This window comes from Perca fluviatilis, chromosome 4, assembly GCF_010015445.1.
Source record: "Perca fluviatilis chromosome 4, GENO_Pfluv_1.0, whole genome shotgun sequence".
Classification (NCBI taxonomy): domain Eukaryota; kingdom Metazoa; phylum Chordata; class Actinopteri; order Perciformes; family Percidae; genus Perca; species Perca fluviatilis.
In genome coordinates this window covers 10606524-10629336 of record NC_053115.1, presented here as the reverse complement: position 1 = coordinate 10629336, position 22813 = coordinate 10606524, and the positions used below count along the sequence as shown (strand labels likewise).

The following is a 22813-nucleotide window of genomic DNA, read 5'->3' as shown; positions in this document are numbered from 1 at the left end:
GAGAAGAAAAGACTGAAAAGCTGGAAAGGAAAACGACAGACAGAGAGAAGTAGAAAGAGTAAGGGAGTCCCAGAGACAGATGTCGCCCTCGCTGGCCCCGGCAGATTGATAGATTCTGGCCCAGTTCCATGCCAGGCTTTGACCCCTCTGTCCTCTGCTGTAATTTATAGGCTGCGTTTTGCCAGATTTAAGCGCTACTCTTTGGCCATCATAGCTCAAGAAGGGAGAATGACCTTCCTGAGATGGGAGCAGAATTAGACCCCTGCAGCTCCAGCCACCCCTGGGGTAAATAAGCAAGTGCCCTCCATATTAAATGGGTGTCTGACAACATGTTAATTGGACAGCTTTTACTGTATATTTGTCAATCTATCTTTTTTGTGTGTACGTTAGCTCCTGCACTTTATTCATGTACAATGTTCAATATGTTAATGTGACAGTGCAGTAGTATAGTATTTAAGTTTTAGTGTGTTTAGCTTCTGCAATAATAGATGAGTGCAAAGCCCAAAACGTTCTCCACACCATATGACGATATAGGTCATTTATTCCTACCCTCTAATATGACCCACAGGAGCGTTCCGTAAATTAGCGGCCCTGGTGGCACTAAACATGACCCACAGGAGCGTTTTCCCTCCTCATATCTACACCAGAAATATGTTGTTGACATTGTAAAACAGTCACAGTTTGGTAGGTGTAGGCACAAAAACGACTTGGTTATCTTTAGGCACCAAAACTACTTAGTTAAGTTTAGGAAGAAAAAAAAACTTGGTTTGGCTTAAAAACTTGTTGCATATCAGTTCAGTATCACTGCCATCCACACCCTGAAACAGCTGAAAGGTTGAATATCTTTGATACAGTTTGGGTGATACAAAGTCTGGACAAACCATTGTTATTCTTTAATTCCAGTACTCCCAAGTAACTAAAATAAAAATAAAAGACCCCTTGTGTTGTCTTTACACTTTTAAAGAGCTGAATGTTTACTTACATATTTACTTAAAATGTTGCTGAATTGTTTAGAAAAAGAACAGAAAAGCACAGAAATCTGATTAACTGTTCAAGGACCACCAAATCCAAGCCAACTGTTTTAACTTTGACAGAGAACTGAGTGTTCATGTATGTAAATATATATAACATGTACGTATGTACATAAATAAATTTTTACGGTCTTTAAGAAAGGCTCTTGCAAATAAGTGTGAATGATTGACATTCAGCTTGATTTAAGCAGGTTATTGCTGTTTGTGAGGATCACTTTTGCAGAGGCGGTTGTCTACCTCAAAGCAGATGAAAACTGTTATCGATTTGTAATGTATTCTACAGAAATCAATAAACATTTCACTGAATTAGTTCAAAAACAAAATATAACAAAAAAAGAGAGCAGCAGCCAATGGGAAACAAACACAGTGTTTCAGTATTATATTTACTTCCAACAAAGAGCAGAAAGAGAGTTGTGGCTATTAAGCTTAACTTGAACATGGCGTTTAGTGAGCTGCTAATGCTATAGTGAAAGCATTCTTTATTTATATAATTTATTTCTATTGCAGTACCTAGTATTTCCTTTCAGAAGAAATCTTTTATTTTTAATTTCCTCAGAAGTGTATTTAAATATTAATTTTAAACTAACATGTATATAGATAACTGTTGTTATTATTAGGTTATTGCAGCCAAATTAACTGCTTTGGAATTGCTTTCAATACATTTTAGGTAAGTATTTGTTTTTCAACTATTTTTATGTGTGCTTTTTATGCCTTTTAGTTAACTTCACTTGGAGAACTGGCCTAGTTGTTTATTGAATGATTGGCTGCTGCCTTCATGAATCAGGCCCCTAATTTTGCGCCGATTGCTGGCACAAATTAAATGAAAATTAAAACACAAGTTTGCACTGTGGTTTCTTGTAAAGTAAATATGGCCCTGTGTGTATCCAGAGTGTGCCTTCTAATAAACTGACTTGGCCGGCAAGCCGGTGGGCTCAGCTGGGTTTGTGCTTGGCCATTCAGAGCGTTACTTCAATGCACAAATCAGCCCAGGGATTGATCTGGACAGAAAGCCTTCAGCAAATTATTACAGATTTGCAATTTAATGGCTTCTGAGGTCTCCCCTAGCCCCATACAGGTTCCCAACGAGACAGAGCCCATTAGTTTGGTCCTTTAATCACAGAACAGGAGATGGGAATCCTGGCCAAACCTATACATACCCTGCTTTACTTGGTGTGGAATGATTTCATGGGTTTATAGATAGAGACAGAGAAGTCTGTGCGTGCAAGCGTGTGAGTTTGTGAGCTTCGGCTAGATGATAAGCTTGGCGTTCCCTGTGTGTGTGTGTGTGTGTGTGTGTGTGTGTGTGTGTGTGTGTGTGTGTGTGTGTGTGTGTGTGTGTGTGTGTGTGTGTGTGTGTGTGTGTGTGTGTGTGTGTGTGTGTGTGTGTGTTTGTGAGCGAGAGAAAAAACAATGCACTCCTCTATGGATTGTTTATCAGTACCATGAGGACGCACTAGGGACTTGCAATTAATTGGCATTGGCATTGGCGTTCCAAAAGAAAAAAAAAAGTCCACTTCCTAAAATAAAAATGGAGAATTAGTTTCCAACGTCATGTTCCAAAAATATTTTCATTAAAAGTGGTTTCAATTCATGCTAAACATGAAAATGTTTTACCCTGCAACATTGACATTATTATTTTATCAAACTAATTCCAATTAATCATCAAAAAGAAACAAGACAAAGTAAATAATGTACTGAGTCTGTTCAGCTAGCGTAACAAAGTTTCTAATTAAAAGCTCTACTTCTATAAATATCAGTTTGTATTCAGGTGACTCTCCCTGATGCACTTCAGTAAATGGATCTGTTACTATGAGCTGTAAAGCAGTCCCTCACAAAAGCCTGTAAATAAAAAAATACACTTGTTTGTGATTTATTACATATTCTGTAATTTATTTGGCAGTTAGGAGCTCTCATGTTATGGTCTATTATAGATTTACAGTACAAGACAATTCCCATTTATACAAGCAGAAATAATCTAGTTTAGATGACATAACTTTTGTTATACTATTTTCAACAGACAAACAACCAGTTTTTCACAGGATGTTTAAGCAATTCTTTTCCCATAGCTATAGTTGCCCTGATTAATGTGCCATCGATGCAAAATGTAAAAACTATCACTACAATCTGCCTTTCAATGTCCCAATTTGTCCAAGACGAAGCCAAGCTTTCTAAATGAGCTGGATAAAAGTGACTGCCAAAGGGGATGAATATATATAATTATCTGTGGCTTGAGCTTCAACAAAAGGACTTTGAAAATCAACTTTGTTCGCCAAAGGCTTCATTAGCCTGACAACAACAAAATGTCTCCTCAATTTGCAGGCTGAAAGACACAGGTACCTGCAAAACCATTATAAGCATGCAGTCATGCAGCCTCTAGCCCAACCACTATCTGTTCGGGATTAGAAGCTACTTAATGCACTAATGTTAATATGCTAATGAGTTAATGTTATGTTTGAATTATTAGGTGATTTAAAAAATGTCTGGCTGCTGTTTTGTTGGTCTTACGCATTGACACGTTAGAAAGGACGGATAACTGTTTACTTTGTATATGGAAATCCCTGAATGTCTTTCATCTGTCCTTCCTATAGCGACTAGTGGTCCATGTTAGCTTTGCAAACATCTTAATTGTGTTAAATGGAGGAAAAAGGGGGGAAGATTAAAAGCCATTAATGTGTGTTGTGTGAGGCTGTGCTATTCCCGGGACGGTGCTTTTGTTCACTTTGGCAAAGCAGACGAGAGAGTTTCACCTTGAAACTCAATGCACACCAGAAACATTGTCATTGTGTCTAAAACGCTCTCACTGTTTTATACACTGTCAGACTGGCTTCACTTCATCTTTGCATTTCTTTTCGTGATCGCCTCTCTCCATCCTCCTTACTCCCTTTGTACGTCCCTCCCATTTTCTTTCATTCTATCTCACTCTTGCTTTTCCCTTTGTAGCAGTGTTTCTCCTCATCACTCTCTCTCTCTGTCTGTCTAAGCGTCAGATAAGCTCACTGGGGGAGACTTTAGAGGACTCTCCATCTGTGTATAAATAGCTCTGGATGAATTATTGAGGGACCTGGGGTTGCTAATAATCCCGCAGGACCCATCTGACAATGACACAGAAGATGGAGGGAAAACAATTACGCAGGCATTCTCCTTCAGAAGAGTGGGAATGGGAGTGGGGGGAACTCAGCGGCCTCTGGGAGCCTGCTTGCGGGGCCCAACATCTTGGCTAATAAACCCAATTAAGTCTCCGGAATCAATCGGAGCCCCGGGGGCGTTCTCTCTCTTCCTTCCCCGGACAGCGTGCAACAACAGGAAGTGTAATGATTCATGTTCCCCCTTCTGAGTTTGGATCGTCCTCTCATCTCCATCTTGCAGGTTGGCAAGGCGGACGGGGCAGGACAGGATGTCCGCCGAGGCAGGATAATAGGACAGGGAGAGGAAAGGAGAAGAGAGGCGAGTAGAGTGGAGAGGAGAGGTGCTCAGAGGAATATTAATGGGAGTGTTTATCCTGTAAGTATTTTACCGGTGGGACGAGACATGGGACCACTCCCATGACAGAGTTAAAGCACTTTGTCTTCTTAGTGATACATGATTCACCCGTAGACAGATTTTTGATTAATCGGCTTTGCCAGGTCTTCGTCTGACTGTTGACACAATATGCTCTTTACATCTATCTATCTATCTATCTATCTATCTATCTATCTATCTATCTATCTATCTATCTATCTATCTATCTATATATCTATATATCTATCTATCTATCTATCTATCTATCTATGTCAGCCACTCCCAGTATACAGAGCTTCATAAAAACAGAAATTAAAATTAAAAATTATATTCTCTCTGCGTATTTTATGTATCAGTCTAATAATTCAATGTCTGCAGATTCCAACCCAATTGCCAGACAAGAACGATTTTGCTAAACCCTATATATATATATATATATATATATATATATATGCAGTTACCAGTTTTCCAGAAAATCGGCAAAAGATAATGCAAATTAATGCACGTTTCCATCTATTACTGTTATGTGAATATTAGGAGTTGGTTGATCGAGATAAACAGGGAACATGTGGATGGAAATACATCTACTGACAAGGTTTGTTTTGTCCAATGCCAATGTTTTTACAACTTTAACTTTCTGCAAAATCTGCAGATGTGTTTATAAACTACATTATGGTTAAAGTAAGGGAAAGATCGTAGTTATGGCAGATATAATAAACTATAGTTAGACAACTAATAATAATAATAATGCTTGTTCCAGGTTAGGGAAATCATAGCTAAAACATTAATTATAGTTTGTGACAAGAGGTGAACTTCAGTCTCGTGCATTACTGTAAAGCCAGGCGTGCTATGTGCCCATCCACAACCCCAATCTCCACATCTACTTGCTGCATTGGACATTTATCATGAGGTGCAGAATCGTCCAATCTGAACATACTGGTAGAACTGTGACACTGGGCTAGTATAGTCTGTCTTCTTAAGCCCTGACGTAGATCTCAGAAGAGATGAAGCAAGACATTCAGCATTTAAGTGCTGTCTTGTCTGGTTTTCAGAGGAGAGTTTTAGTGTCCCATGGTGGTCTAAATACTGTTTCAGAGTTTTTTCCACTCTGCCAAGTATAAAGTTCCCAAATGAAACACTGAACATTTGTTGGGCATGAAAATGCTCCAAAAAGGTCCATCTGTTAGCAGTCGTACATTGTTATATTAGTTAGCAACAATACATTTACCCAAACTACCCAACCTGTTAGCCTACCTTACGGTGCAGACTTTTGGTTCATCTTAGGAGTCACTCCACATTTAATTATTCATATTGTGAAAAGCTAAATTTGGGTCTCCCAAAGATTTCCAGACAAAGAGGTAGGATGAGAGTGAGATAATTTGTCTTCCTGGGTATTGGGTATTGCTTTAAGTGGTCGGTCAGTGTGTGTGTGTGTGTGTGTTTGTGTGTGTGTGTGTGTGTGTGTGTGTGTGTGTGTGTGTGTGTGTGTGTGTGTGTGTGTGTGTGTGTGTGTGTGTGTGTGTGTGTGTGTTTGTGTGTGTGTGTGTGTGTGTGTGTGTGTGTTTGTGTGTGTGTGTGTGTGTGTGTGTTTGTGTGTGTGTGTGTGTGTGTGTGTGTGTGTGTGTGTGTGTGTGTTTGCCATCAGTGGAACTTTTAACAAATGAGTGTGTGTTCAAGCATTTCTGTTACCTGTGATGCACACAGTGTGAGTTTTGATTTGGAAGGTATTTTACTCAGTGGCACGAAAGCTGAAGCGTCAGATGTAAGCCCAGTTTTTCTGGGTGCAAAAGTTTGTGGGTATAAATGTGTGCGTGTTTGCGTGTGTTTTCTGTCCCGACCCTAAAGGGAGGAGGTAGGGGGCTCAGGGCAGAGGGAGGGCGTTGGTGGGTGGTGTGGGAGGACGACACTGTCCTAATGATGCATTTTCTACGCCATTGATTCAGTGGCTCTGCTCTCCAGTAAATCCTTCACATGCAACACATTAAAGCTGGCCCTTTTTCCTCCTTCGCCAATCGATTAGCACAGCTTAGAGACGGCCACTCTGGGAAGCAGGGCGAGAGATGGGACTTGTTATCTTCAGGGACTCACACACACACACAAAACACACACACACACACACACACAAATAACATTTTAAAGTGCTAATTCATTATCGCCCTTTTAATGTCATAAAACATGTAAATGTATCTATGGTTGTAATGTGGAAGTGCATCAAAGTGTGTAAGAACATTTTTAGTTTTCATGCATTTGCTATTAATACCTGTAATCTCAGGATTACTGCATGCATTTTAACATGGAGGTTGCCTACATCCAACTCTCTTGGTCTTTTTTTTTTTTTCGTTTTGTTATAGCCTTCTAAAGGTACCACTGTGTGCAGATACAGGAGTGTGGCATGTATTTATTGAGTTTTAATGTTGAAATCAGTGCTTTTTCTAAGCTATTATGGTCATTAAAGGGGATTTTTATTCCCACACCCGCATATTTTTGGGCAACTTCTAAGCAATGTATTCAGGCAATTTTGCAGTGTCTTGCTGAAAAGTAACACTCAACCCTCAGAGCACATTCAGCATGACGATATAATAGGTTTTGCAGGAAATGGCCAGTTATTAAAATTTATTTGACACCCCACAGTCAATCAGAACTCAGTATTCACCTAGGATACAGTATAATAACTTTTATTTCTTCGTATCCTCATCTCGGAGATTAATTTAGCTATTGTTCTAAATTACTATGACCTGCACTTTTAAGAATAGGAAAAAATGGCGCAGGTGTACAGTAGTGCGGTCCATTTGAGTTTCATCCGTCACCTGGTTATTAACTTTTGCTCTGTCTCTTCCTGCTCTCCAGTTCCCTCTGCGGCATGCTCGGAGCATGTTTCTAAATTGCAGATTCTTCTTGTTCCCCCGAAGAGAGAACTAAGGGATCTGCATATACCTATAGGAGAGCTGGGACTGCTATTACACCCCATTATAAATGAATTCACCTCCCCTTTCATAATACTGCCCCTTAGTTCTGCCTCACTCCGCTGAAATAATATCATACTCGAGACCAGCCTTCATTAGTCGACGAAACAGCTCCTGATTTTAAGGCTTTTTTTATAGAATGAAACAAATGCTTGATGTGGTCTCTGAACAGTCATTTATTTTTTTCTCCCCCTGTTCACACAGAGAACAGTAGCATTCTCCAAGCTCATATTGTGGGCTTCAAAGTGCTTTTTTATTTAATCAGGGTTTACAGCTGCCAATTAAAGATTTTAAGCTGATACGGGGAGAAAGTTGGAGTGTTCCTGGAGACCTTGGCCGTGTCCCCTAAAATAGCCTCTATCCTCTGTCTCTTTTTCCATTGTGAGTAATGATCTGAAAGGTCAGCAAAGGTGAAGGGGATATGAGCGACTGCTGCTAACTTTATTGAATTACTATTCCTCGCAGAACCAAAAGTGCGAGGGCTTGTCTGGGTTTTTCACTTTGATGCCAGATTCTGTGGTAGATATTTCATTTAGACCAGGCTTTAATCAATCCAAAACATTTCAATGTATATCACTATAAGGACACCTTTTCCACAGAGACATGTTCAACATGTGGAAGAAAATCTGTAGGACTTACAAACACAGAGATCATGGTTGTGATAGATGTGTATATATTATTTCCAAAAGTGAAATTTGCTGCATTCCAAGTATCATGTTTCATTTTGATGATGATTTAAAGCAAATACGAGCTGAATAGTAACAATTACATGGCTCATATTGAGTCTCCCAGTTACAGCAGTACAAGGGCAACTGTATCATCCTTCAGGAATCAGGAACTCTGTTAATACATTTATTAGTGTTCCTCTTTTGCACTCAGTGGTACTCGTTTCCACCATTATGACTAAAAAACCTAGGCTTTATATACTATTTCTCTGAACACAATGAGTCAAGAATTTTCGTCTTTACTCTGACCCATTTCAAGAGTAAATTGAAGAGTTTTATCTAAGCCTTAGCACTCACAAAAATCCAGTCAGAATGTTCTTGTCTTAAGGTCAATCTTTTAAAAAGGAGAAAAAAAACATTCTTCTGTTTATTGAGCAAAGGCTGTCACTGGTCAACCCTTTCAGGCGGAGATAAGTGCTAACAGAACTGAGGTAGGGGGAGATGTGGAGATTTCTATTGACTAACTGAAATTGGACAGCCTCAAACAAAGTTTCATGCCAAAGTTTTTCGAGGCAGAGTTCCAGGGCTATGCAGCATGGAGTTTCTGCCGCGCTGTGGATAAAGCTTTTTAATGCTATTGACTCTTTTTAGGCTCTTACCAAGATGTTCTGAAATATTTAAATGATCACTGGGAGTTTCTCCCCATCTGTGGCTGGGAATAAAAGAATAGAGTGAGAGGAGGGAACTTTTTATGTCAGCCTTTTACAATCCCTGAATTAATAGGCACAAGATAATTAGAGAATTCTGTGCAATAACATTGTCCCCAAGCTCTCTAAGTCTTGGGTGGTGTCAGGCAATGCATGCTGGTAAAAAAGTAATTCATGTGTCCAGTAATGCTGCAAAGCACTGATTCAGGAATGCTTAGTAGTTGTACATTTAGTGAAAATATAATTAGTTTCAAAGGAGGATTTCAAGATTGGAGTGTCCCCCATCCAGGGCAATAGTTACCACTGAGATCCGAGAGGTCATGGTCTCTCTATAATTTTGGGTTTTTTATTAACCTTACATTCTGTAATTACATGTACAATGCACATCTTTAGATTTGACTGTGTTGGGGCGGCCTCTAGCTCACCCATTAAGAGTGTTCGCCCCATGTTGGCTGAGTCCTGCAGCGGCGCACGGTTCGAGTCCGACCTGCTGCCCTTTGCTGGGTGTCATTCCCCATCTCTCTCCCCCTTTCATATCTATTCACTGTCTAATAAAGGGAAAACCCCCAAAAAATAATCTTAAAAAAAAAAAAGATTTGACTGTGTTTAGGCACAAAATAAATTAAATTAAATATGATAACAAGACATTGCCACCAAGAGTTAAAGCGGCTATAAACAAAATGGTTTGGATAACATGACTTTGTTTATGTGAAAGGGATCACTCATAGTGATGGAACCCACAGAGAATAATCCCCCACTCTGCAGTTCCCCTCAGCAGTACGTAGCATTTTAACGTCTTTCGATTCATTATTTTAGTGTTAGAAGAAATTCATTGTTTTGGTTTCACTCTTACCGCTGTCATCAGTGCTGTTTCCAGCAGCAGCAGAGAGATGTTTTTAGAGAAAAAAATCTCACTGAACACTAACTACCCATCACCAAAGGTTAGCAACTAGCTAGAACATTTAGATGCTCAAGAGTTGGTGGAGACCAAAAACAGAGCTAAAGGAAGTGAATATTGTGAAGAGTGAATATTGGACTCGTATTCATCAGGTGGCGAGAAACTGGACTCCAAATGAATGCTAATGTATCTGCTTGATGTGTAAATAGGCAACTGCTTGTTATAATGTTAGCCGGATCAACTTTAAAGTGGCCAATGAAATCAGTTATTGTAGGTTTAAAATGAAATAAAAACAATAATATAATACTAATCCTGGTTATGATCCTATTGTCCAAATGCTATCCTACCCATCCAAGGCTAGAATACCTGAAATACTACTTACTTTTTCAGTTACATCACTTCATAACTCATGAAACCTGCCAGCCATATCAGAGATCATAAGATCAAATCAAATTAACAATGTTGTTTTTTAAATATATTGATATATTGAAGAAGATTACTTAAAAACCAAATGTCATCTCTGTAGATATGAATATATATAGCTTCCCCAACAGTCAACTTGTTGGGAAACTACATCTAGCAAAGGCAGCTCTCCAATTACATGTTTCCCATAGTTAACAAGGTCAAAGCTCTATGTGGTCCAACACAGCTGTCGTTTAAATGAGGCCTGGTGACAGTGGATTTTACCACTGAAGATTGTGTCTTTTCTTCTTTCCTCACCAGTAAGTATTCATAGTCTCCACCATTCCCTTGCTGCTTTCTTTCATCTTCTCTCCTTTTCTTCTCCATATTCCTCTCTGTCGTTCACTCTTCCCCCCCCCTCTCTCTCTCTCTCTCTCTCTCTCTCTCTCTCTCTCTCTCTCTCTCTCTCTCTCTCTCTCTCTCTCTCTCTCTGTGGGTGTGTGTCCCTTTAGTGTGTCTGCAGCGGTTGAGATAAGAAGCGAGTGTAGGACACAAGGGGATGGTGTTCACAAAAGCTAGGTGATCTTATCTACTCCCTCTCCCTCTCCTACCGAGCATCCCTCGCTGTTCTGCTTTTCCTCTCTGCTGTTCTCCTCCCCCTCTTTCTTTTTGCTCCCTTGCCCTTCTTTCTCTCTTCCCCATCTCTCTCCTCTCGTCTCACACACACACATTCTCTCAGATCCCCTCTGCGCTGCTGTTGATTTGAATTTGAAGTGATGGGAAACCAAATTGGCAGCATTGACAGCAGAAACAAACAGCTTATCTCTCTCTCCTGGGCCAATATGGGTCTTAGTCAGATACTAGAGCCGCCGCCAGCATCTGACTTGTGACAATGATGATAAATTGAACGTTTGTTGACTGTCACTTTTCGTGTGTGTGTGTGTGTGTGTGTGTGTCTGTGTGTGTGAACATGTGTGTATCTCTGTGTGTGTGTGTGTGTGTGTGTGTGTGTGTGTGTGTGAAGGTGTTTGCATTTACTTGTGTATATACTGTATTTATTGTCATAATAACCAGTAATCTACTGGCTACAAGGCCGTGTGCACAAGACATGTCTCTCAACAACTTATCTACTGATATGTTCAGTGTCAACATTTTGCAATTTGGCAAATATGTGAATTAGCTAATTTTCTTTGTTAAATTAATGGAAGACATAATCCTGGTGCCATTACATGTCTTGTAATAACTATATTTGTAGAGATTTGTAGTATATAAATGTAATTTCTACAGGCTTGCATGAATTTGACCTCGTCTGACAGGGCTATGGGAGTAGATCAGATGAAGAAGGTTGGGAACCACTGGATTAACCAAACAGGAAATAAAGTAATAATCAAAAGTGCAATATATATAATATTGAATATTTTTATATTGAGGTATGGTATTGCTGGATCTGAATACTCCTTCCATTACTGAATATTCTGGATGGTGACTGCACTCCAAACATGTGAGTGAGTGTCAGGCGTGTGAATCAGAGGCTTGCGTGTGTTTCCTGTGGGAAGGCACCGGCATGTAGCTTTAACACGACAGGCCCAGAGAGGATGAGGAGGTAGCCAAGCTGTCAACGGCCAGCTCCCACTTCGCCTAATGAGAGAGAGACCCGTTAATTAAAAACACCAACAGGCAGAGCTCCCCAGTGTCTCGCCATCAGGACGACCCGGGGTTAAAGACACGGAGCCGAGAGGATGGGAGGCATGCTGCTTCTACATACAGTACATGGTGCTGCCCTCAACAATAAATAGCCCCCAGTATGCAAAAAGAACAAACAAAAGTACAACTGGGAAGAGCTTTAAGAGGAAGGGGCTATCTATAATCTGCACTGTTTGTGTTTTGGGGGAATGGGTCTGTGATAATTGTCGGCACAACCCTTGATGTTCCCAGAATAAACTGTAGTTCTTTTGTTTCCTTGTGCTTGTGTTAGTTACATGGCAGCAGGGAACAGTTTGTCAATATGTGCATGGAGACTTCTGTGATCCAAAAAATGGGAAAGAAATTACCCAAAAGCCAGTGCATTAGGAGTTTTTTGTCATGTTTGTGTCTACCCCATTAACTAAAAGAACCCTTTGAATGCTTCAAATGCCTGCTAATATCATCACTGTGCAAACCCAGAGACTAATTGTCCCTTGTGGATGATTTTTTTCTTTCACCTAATTTAATTGAATTCAATTTAAATTATTATTCTTTTCATTTAGTTAAAAAAAATTCCAAACTCTTAACCAAAGACAATATGCAAAACACCAGCAGAATATTTGCCTCATATTGAATTGTGTCACAGCAGCCTATTGTGCGATTGTCTTTGTAAGTGTTTTATTAAACTGTCAAACATATTAATCATTAGCCTTGATCTGCAGATTGACAGTTTGTCAGCTCTCTGACAGTGGCGTGCGCCTCGCTGTCAACAGGGGGTGGCGAGGGAACTGCTTACATATCCCCCACGGCTTCTTCTTCTTCCTTGCCTCCTGCGTCTCCATCTTCCTTCCACCCCCACATGTCAGCCCAGGTGCTAACAAAACCGAGGATTGTGGGTAGTCTTGGAACATATGGAGCACAGAGACGAAGAAATGAAGGGTGGAGGGAGGAGAGGGGAGGGGGGGTGAGAGAGAGAGAGAGAGAGAGAGAGAGAAGCTGTCAGGGAAATGTCTATCCCTGTCACAGCAGCCAGAAGAGTGCGATGGACGAATGGATAACTGCTATTTCAGACTGCCAGGCAGAAAGCAGTCAGATTGAATGTGTTTTGCGAGCAGAATGGCTGTAACGCAACATAATGCACAAATCGTCGTATCTCCAAAGCCACAATTTTTGGTCTCACTTTCATGTGAGATGTCTTTTTTTGCATGCTTATGGATTGCATTTGTGTAAAAAAGGAATGTTCCGTTTGTTCAGTCGCTGAAATACTGTTCACTGTGCACAAACACGCACAGGCACACACACAAACACGAGCCAATTCCCAGTGTGGCCATGTAGACACAGTGCTATGGCTGCAGGCTTATTGTACAGTACTGTGTGTGTGTGTGTGTGTGTGTGTGTGTGTGTGTGTGTGTGTGTGTGTGTGTGTGTGTGTGTGTGTGTGTGTGTGTGTGTGTGTGTGTGTGTATTGTTTTTGGCTATTCGCAGGCGATTGGTGCAGCCCCCTCCCATGTCTCTCTTTCCTTCTCTGTCCCCAGTTCACATAACATAATCATCTCTCTCTTGCTGTTTTTCAGGCTGTGCCTTCCTTACCTACTGTGCCAGAGAGTCGGCCCTGAGAGCCCAGAATGCATTGCACGAGCAGAAGACCCTGCCAGGGGTAAGTCATACACGAGGAACGCCATGTCCACCCAGAAGCATAATCTTACATAAACAGATCTAAAATTCACTTCGGCATACACACATACACAGATACTCATTTTTAACATATAGTGCCTTATATTATTTTCAAATAAAAAGGGGACTGACTGTATTTGCCATGCTTGTCATGTTCTGTTAATCACTGGCTGTAGACCAGACATGAGCACAGCCATTCTTTCTCTTAAATATCCGTCCTCTTCCTCTGCCGCCCTCTGCCACTCATCCCCTCACACCCCCATACTGCCTCCTTCTCTCTTCACTTTGACAGTCACACACATAAACCCGTAGGGAGAAGCCACACACAACATCGCATCATAGGCATACTATTTATAGTCCTTCCTCCAGTTTGTGTAAATGAGTGTGTGTGTGTGTGTGTGTGTGTGTGTGTGTGTGTGTGTGTGTGTGTGTGTGTGTGTGTGTGTGTGTGTGTGTGTGTGTGTGTGGGGCGTGTGTGTGTGTGTGTGTGTGTGTGTGTGTGTGTGTGTGTGTGTGTGTGTGTGTGTGTGTGTGTGTGTGTGTGTGTGTGTGTGTGTGTGTGTGCATCCATGTGGGCAAGGGTGTGAGAGATAGACAGAGAGGGATGAAGAGCGTGTGAGCGGGTGGATGTAGGCTATTTTGTACATGTGCACGCTCTGCATCATGAGTGTGCATCATGGATGTACATCACGACAGCATATCTTCACAACAGATGTTCACATGCTGTGGATGTTACTCCTCACATGTACAAATGCAGCTGGAAGCAGCGCATGTCTTGTTTTGATGCTTAGTTCCTATTCATGCATGCTAGAATGAGGGATTTTTGACATTGGCAAATAAGAGGTAGACATTCAATTGTTAGCGTGTGTGTGTGAGTCTCTGTATGTGTGAATGAGGGATTATATGCATTGTGAGCATTTTCTTTAGTGTATACATGATGATTTGATGATTACATATAAGTGTGTGAGCTTGTGCATGTGTGTCTGTAATACATTTCAGTTCGTGTTTGAGTGTGCATGCACCTGAATGCACATGCACCCACGCTTGTGTGTGTGCGTATGTGCGTGTTTGGAAGTTTTGATGCGTCTCTGTCAGGCTTGGCTCGGTTTGCTCTGTTCGTTTTTAATGACGCCTCCAGGGAAGCTGACAGTCGCCGTGTTGAGCGCACAGTCTTTGATGTGAGTGATTATGACATCACAGACGTGCAGCCGAGAAGAGCGGAGGAGTGGGGATCCGTGCTCTCGTTTTTTTTTCACTTCCCAGTGGCATATTATTCAGATAGAAAGAGGGAGGGAGAGACAGAGACACACAGAGAGAGAGAGAGAGAGAGAGAGATTAAATATTTGGCCAAAACCAGAATACAATTTTGTGTTCACACAAAATGTGCTGCCGATTGATGTTGTGCCTTTGTTGCTATTGTTTGACACGGACCAGAAGAAATGGGCACAAAAACAACCTTTTTAAAGGATTCTGTCTTTACATCTTTAAGGGAAAGAGCCTGTAATTGGCTTCACTTGCTACATAGTAATACATCAACAACATTTAATCAGTCACTTGCAATCAACTTTGCTTTAGAAGGAAATGCTAATTAGCAATGTCTTTGCCAGCGGAGGACAGTCAGGTTTGCATTTGATCGATGGTGAGCGTTAAGTAAACAAAGGTAATGCCATAGGACAGACCTAGATGCTCAACAAACCCTGAAGCAGAGCATTTCGAGAGGCAGACAAGGAGACTGTCTTTTGTTGCTGGTGGAGGTAATACCAGCAAAATAGAATAAATGAGTTTATTAGAAAAAGAGTGAGGGCTTGGCCCTGGGAAAGACAGTGGGTCGTTTTATGGCACACAAATGCACCCTCTTTCCGCTGTTACTTCAGTTTTTTTTTTTCACCTACCTTATTCTTTCCCTACTTCCATCCTCCATCCTATCAATCCCCCACTCACAGGCCAACACAACCAAAACCCTGCAAATGAAATCCCTTTGTTTCCCCCTTAAAGCCTCTTTCCCCTTCACTTCGCGTCCTGATGCGCTTTTTATCGTCAGAGTTGCTCCCCAACCCTTACATTTAAAAAGTTTTCTGCCGTCTTTTTTTCTTTCGCTGCCAGGTGAGCTGAGAGAAGAGGGGATTTGGCTTCCTAGAGGAAATGCCCTGTAAGCATAGCTGTAGGCTGTCAGTGTAGCTCAGACAAAGTACTAAGGTCTGCCTTGTGTGTGTGTGTGTGTGTGTGTGTGTGTGTGTGTGTGTGTGTGTGTGTGTGTGTGTGTGTGTGTGTGTGTGTGTGTGTGTGTGTGTGTAATGCCGCACAACTGAGCAGGTGCAGTGTCAGGAGAGACTTTAGATAAACAAGCGACAAGCAAAAATATTAATGTTAAAGTGACACTGACATTGAACTATTTGTGATGGATGACACATTGTTTTCACATCCCTCATTCCATTATAGTGCTACAAACTCCAGGTACACAGGATTATGCTAATGGTAAACAACTTTCTGCTACCATAATTAAATCTACTCTACCCACGTGGAAATCACTGCATTGTTTAAGGACATTCAAATCATTCAAGTACATTTGAATGATAAGAAACACTACAAACTCCCTGAAAACATGGATGGATGACAGAACAGACGTACAGGCCCACAAAGATAGCGCATCTATTTGGAGTGACTGTTGACTGTGACATTTTTCTTTGGTTTAGTAAACCCCAATCTGAGTCCTTTAATTGTGATTTATTTTCTCCAACATAATACAGCTGTACAGTGCATATTTTAGGTACAATGAGCCTATTGACATTTGTAATATATATATATATATATATATATATATATATATATATATATATAAAACCTATTTTGAATAGTGTCCTATAGTATTTTGTATAATATGTCAATGTGGATCTGTTTTGGCAGGAATCTTTGAAAGGATTTAGACAGCTTCTTTACATCTCCAGCATTAACAACATTCTGATGTTCAGTACTTCACTGCCGTTTCAACCAACTGCAGGACATTAGAGTTATTGTAGACCTAAGTCACCAAAAAGACATTCAATTGCTATAACTGATGCAAGTTTCATAACCCGTCCTGGAAATAAGCACAAAACACCAATGTGAAAAGTACATCATCATCATTATAATTCAAGATATCACCAGTGAAAAAGTTTTGCTTCCTAAGTAGAAGTACAAAGCTATTCAGCAGATGAATGAAGAAGGTTTTTTTGGAGATAGTGACGTGAGGCAGGCCTAAAATGGGGCGCGTCCCAAACGTCGGGCCCTGGCTGCCATATTTGTGATCCCTCGCTCCAGTTTCAGACTCGTACTACAGCAGGAGGCATTAGAAAGCCTCTATCGATTCTGGCAAAAGTCCTCACGAGTGGGAGGATGTGTTTCTCTGTGCGCACGTGTGTGTGGTTGTTTGCGTATGTGTGGGTCACAGGGTGGAGTTGCAGAGCTCGAGCTACTGCAGTGTGTGTACAAATCACAGGGTACAAATACCCACCAGCAAATCCTCCCTCACACGTATAAATACTTACGCACACAAAAAATAAAATAAAAATAAGATCTGGCATCTACTCAAACACACTGTAAGATTTAAAGTATGCAGTGCCTCAGCACTACATGCCCACACACAGTGCACAAAAAGAGCACGCACCCCTGATGCTTAGCACTGTGCTCCAAGTGAGAATAATCCATAGAAAATACACACAAGCATGCACAGGTACAAAACACACCACTGATACTCACAACGCATGCACTCACACTCCAAACCCGTCTCTTGTAACGGCATACACCACTCCTCGTAAACACTTTCATTCAACAACATGATACTATGATACTCATAGAAAGAGAGAGTGGGGGAAGAAAGAGGGAGAAAGCAAAAGAGGGAGAGAGGGAGTGAGAGAGAGAGAGAGAAATACAGCGTTGATTGACTCACACTGTAATAGTATGCCAGATGAGAAAATATAGAACACTGTGAATCAATGCCTCATTTCAGAGCGCTTTCACACACACACACACACACACACACACACACACACACACACACACACACATATACATAATGGAGCACATATACACACAGTTTTCAGCCCAGGGGCAAACAAACAACAGAAAAGACGGAAAAGCAAATGAATAGCAGAAGGGAGGAAAGAGGAAGGGGTTGATGAAGGCAGGTTGGAGAGAATGGGTGGTGGAAGGAGGAGAGGTATAGTTGAGGTGCCTCCATACCAACTGATTTGTGTCTGTTTCTTTTTTCGACCCCCACCACCCCTCCCCCGGCCCCTCCTTCTCTCAATTGAGATATGGCATTGATCAGCTTCTGCAACCCAGTTTCATGGCAGATTTTTCTCAATCAGTCGCCCTCATTGGTCAATAACTGCCAGGCTCTACAGGTGAAGTGGTGTTTGAAGGGAGGGAGGGGGACGATTGATATGATTTGTAGTACATTTGAAATACAGTAGTTCACTCCTTGCTGTAGATTTAAATTAGTGGTGCAGTGTGCAGGAGAAATAGCTGCATGTCCACGCACTAAATGCTTGCTCTTGGGGGAATTACTAGAATTGTTGGGTCTTTGTATATTATAGAGTGTGGTCTAGACCTACTCTATCTGTAAAGTGTCTTGAGATAACTCTTATTATGATTTGATAATATAAATAAAATTGAATTGAATTGAATAATGCTGCAGGCCCTGGAGCTAAAACATCCCCTCCTTCTCCCCAAGCCTTCACCTCATCAACTACCCTAATCACCCTTATCCAAAAGAAAACCATTTGTCACATAACACATTCCAATTAAGGATCCACAGTTATTGACAGAATGCTGGAGCGATGCATAAGCAAGTGTTAGCCCAAAACTACAAGCAGCATCAATAAGGATGTATGCTTCACGAATAAAATTGATTGATTTTTTGTAAACTCATAGATATAATGAGAAACTTATTTCAGTCTGCCCAATAATACAAAGAAAGAGCAGCAGACACTGGCAGTAGCCAGTGTAACCAAATAATAAACCACATCCAGTGTCCAAACCACAGCAAAGCTTTTAAGTGAGGCAGCATTCAGACGGAATCTGGCAGGTCATAAGCCTGTAATAAAAATTCAAATGAGTCTCCGCAACAGACAGTGCAAATGCAGAAAGACTTCCTGAAGGTAGTGTTTGTAATAAATTCAGAGTTAAACACAGTCCACAGAGTTGATAAACTCATCAAAGTTCATTAGTTTTCTCATGTTTTTTCTTCTACGGCCTACAGAGGGCCTACATTTTATTGGATCACATACACTATATGGCCCTGTCCACACAAGGTTTTAGTACTTTCGGTGTATGGCTGTATTTTGTGGTTAGGCCCCTTAGTTTAATTTAATGATAATCTCCATATACAATGATATCTGTGACAATAATGTGATTTCAACTATGTGAAAAGTTTGTGGAAGGCCTTCACCTCAACACGTCAATTTCTGCAGCCAATGTTAAAGACAAGAGAAGAATGGAGGCTGTCATAGCAGAATATTATTGCCTATTGTTTTTGGTTCGATTGATTAGTTGACTGATTTGTGTTCTGTAGCGAATGATGCCCAGCCTGTATGGGCTTAAACTGTCAGTATGGCCTAACCAAAGTGCTTGTCAGATAGTTGAAAAGCGTATGAAACCCTTCCCCCAACACAGTTTCAATGTCTGTGTTTGAGGGTCTGCATCCGGCAATAATCTTAACTTTTTTCTAAACTGACCATCCAACATTCGCACTCACTTCATGCAGTGAGTGATGAACACAAGCAACGCGTTGTTTGAATTAGCTTGTTTCAAGCATAATGGTCACACCTTTACAAAATACTAGACAATAACTACAACCAAGATAAAGTGCAGATCCCCAAATTCAAAAATTGAATATTTCAAAAGGTCCACTTAATTCAACAGAAACACTCGAATGAGATGTCCAACCGTAACAGATGGCTGTAATGCTCGTGTGTCCACATACTTTTGGCCATATAGTGTTGTTTTGTTTAAACCCCTTTAAGGAGTGAAGCATGAATGGTGCCATAATTGTAACAAAGATCATTACAAGCCTACACACCATCTTTTGTCATATAAAGTCTGAATGCTCCCATTATCATTGGGCTCCAGGCCTGATGTTACAACCTCCCATTGCCAAGTGGAGTTTGAGCAGATTGTACGAATGAGAAAAAATAATCTGTCTGCAGGCAGCACTTCACTTTAGTCCAATAATCCAACTAATTTCAAAGTGGTGCATGCTTCCCGCTGGGCCAATGGACCGATAATCCATATGTGTAATGACACACCTTTATACAATCAAGCCATATTGAAGTGCATGCAATGTTATAGCAGTAACCCAGTTTTTGATTGATTAAAAGGGAGAGTTTGGAGCTTTGGCCAGGACTCCCCATTGTAACTATTCAAAAATGATCATTTAGCAAAATGCCCCATTATCACTCTCCATTGGGACATGTGTCGAATCAAGTCTTGATGTATTAAAGCTTATTATAATTTCAAATAACACGTATTCTCCTCTTTTAAGTAAATTTACTACAAATTGCCGCTGACAGAAAACGATGGAGTCCTCAGCCAGCAGTCCTAAAAAAGTGTGATATGCTCTCTAAAAGAATGGATTGAGCTGTCTGAGCAATTCAAAACACCTCTGATAAGTGCCATTATTGGGTGATCCAAATGGTTTTGTACTTGCTCTAAAAGCATGTCCCCACTCCAGACATTTCAGAGGTGCCATAGCTCTTTTCAGCATCTCAATCTATTGCTGGCTCAAGATATTGTCACAGTCTGAAATCAACTTGTCCTTTCTTTGAGTTTGTATTGATCCAAAAAAGGATAGCCTTACTGCGCACCAGTGGTTCTTCATCCTCAGCAACCCGCTCCACTGAACATTTACAAGTGTTAATGTCACTACTGGCACTTTAGGCCTCCTCCATGTACTCACCAGAATGAAAAGTGACAAAAAGAAAGTAATTTCCAAGCACAGATGATTCATTTTTAGGTTAAAAAAAGAAAAGAAAGTTTGACACAAACTTCTCTCTGATGCCCACATTATTGTTCAAGTGCTGAGAAATCAACCAATTCTTGCGCGATTGGGGTTATTTCATAAACCCCAAAAGCCCTGCACTTCCTTATTGATATAAACCTGGCAGTGGCTATGGTTGTCACTGGGGAGAGGACAAAAGCATGGGCTGCTGCAGCTGAAGTTATTCCTTAAAAAAAAAAGCTTTAATAGCATCTTAACCAGTGTGCGCCTCGCTATAGCCCTGACCCTGCGTATATAACATTTTAAGTACTTCACAAGCTGGTTGTGATAGTCATCTTGCCATTGTCATAGTTTTAGCTCCTGCTGCTGCTCTATTGAGTCCGCTTGACTGCAGCTGCTTTGAAATATCCTGCCAGTTCAGGTTGGTTTTTTTTTCTAAATAGTTGTATGTCACACTGCTGTATCTCCTTGTCTTTTTCATGTTCCTAAGCTCCCACCCATGTATAGTACAGTATGTCTTTCCACAACAGTAAGTGCAGTGTTGTCTGATACACTTACCATAGCCTCCTCAGTTAATTTACCGTGCACATTAAATGTTGAAGGAACAGGCAACTGTAAACAATAAAATGCAATAAATCAGTCACACTAACAATATAATGTATCTATTACAGTGGTGTTTTATTGATCATTGGAGACTATTATGTTCCATACTGTATACATTTTCTTTCTGTCATGCATTAGTGTGGCTTGACTACTCTGCTTTACTCCCATGTCTCTCCCTCAGTTGTCAGTGTGGAAAAGGGCAGAGACTTTGAAATACCAGAGAACAATGATTTCATTTTTTCCTCAGGCTTTACAGGACTTTTGCAGTTTTTATCGTACAGCATGAAGCCCACCATACTCTGCATTATGTATCTCTCTATATTAGTCTTTAGTTCTTTCTGTTAGTTTTACTCAGACCAACTGCTGGTGTGAAATTAAAGTTCAAGAGATTGAAGATTTTTATTTGCCATGTGTGCATACACCAAACAGTCCAGGCACATAGGAATTATTTTGCGTATTTGAGTCAAGTAAAAAGAGTTAAGGGCAAAGAAAAGCACACGACTAAAATAGAAAAAAGATTATACAAGGTAAATATATTAAAATAAAATAAGACAAAAAACTTAGATACTATACAAAAGAGTTCAAAAATATAATAAATTATGAATACTGTAACTGGAGGATACAACTATGGGGGATATTGCATTTGTAATGAGCATACATATTGCAAAGATTAAACAGTAGTATTTCACAGTAGAGTGAAGTAGTGAAAGTTTACCAAGAATAGTTGACTATAAGCCCTTTGATTTAAATTTCTTTAAGATACTTTATGGAATCAATTAGGTACCACATGTTTTCCAAAATGGCTTTATAGAATTGCAGAATAAAACTGTTAAAGTTGCTTTCTAGAATGCAATGCTGCTCTTTTGGTAGCAATATTTTAAAGTGCTACTTTGGTGTAAAGCTAGATAACAAATAAATTATTTCACAATGACTGCAGAAGGGGGAAAAAATCACGAGCCCAGTTTGAACAAGGGCTTTTATAATGAGAACAACTAAGAGAAAAATGATTGTGTCAGTTCAAAGCTAAGGGCAATTATCATGCAATGCTTGCATTGCTGTTTTCTCTGTCTTCTTTTATCATAACCCTGATGGCAGAAACTATTCAACGAATGTATATGTGATTAAAGAAGAGCTAAGTGTGTAGCAAGGTGGAAACATATAGGGAAGTATTAGCAGACTATGATATGCAGCAGGTTAGAGTTAGAAACAGTATCCATTGATATGTTTCTGGTATTGACTACGGTACTGAACGTTTTTAAAACTAGGACCCAGTGGTAAGCGGTGCTACAATATTAATGTTGTTTTCTTCTCAAAAAAGTTCTTGTAAAGCAGAAACTAACCCCACAGTTTTCACAAAGAGATTTTACTCTTTTGTAAATACCATTCTATTTCTCAATGGTAATGTGCCAAGAAAAACCAAAACCCATTTCATTCGCTGACCTTCCCCACCTCACCTTTACTGTAGCTGTTGGAATATACAATACAGCCATTTAAATTTTTTCATTTGGCCATATCATCCGATATGTTCGACAGAGTGGGAAGTGCACTTGGAAATCTTGTTCCATACCCCGCTGTAGCAGCTGGCAAGCTGGTGGCCGGCAGATGTGATAATGACACAACGCACCAGCTGAGGCCGGATAGCGGGCCCCGACTCAGGCAGCTTTTAATAATTGATGGCAGCCAAGGCCCCGGATTGGCCAGTAATTGCATTAC

General features: G+C 40.5%; 1 protein-coding gene across 17 annotated transcripts in view; it reads left to right on the top strand.

Moving 5' to 3' along the window:
* The window catches only part of celf4 (CUGBP, Elav-like family member 4), an 85110-nt gene that overhangs the window by 9799 nt on the left and 52498 nt on the right, over positions 1-22813 (top strand). For all 17 annotated transcript variants that reach the window (XM_039798410.1, XM_039798408.1, XM_039798401.1 and 14 more), the window contains exon 2: positions 13422-13504. In XM_039798410.1, coding sequence (XP_039654344.1) covers positions 13422-13504 — 83 coding nt within the window. The remainder of the gene's footprint in view (positions 1-13421; positions 13505-22813) is intronic.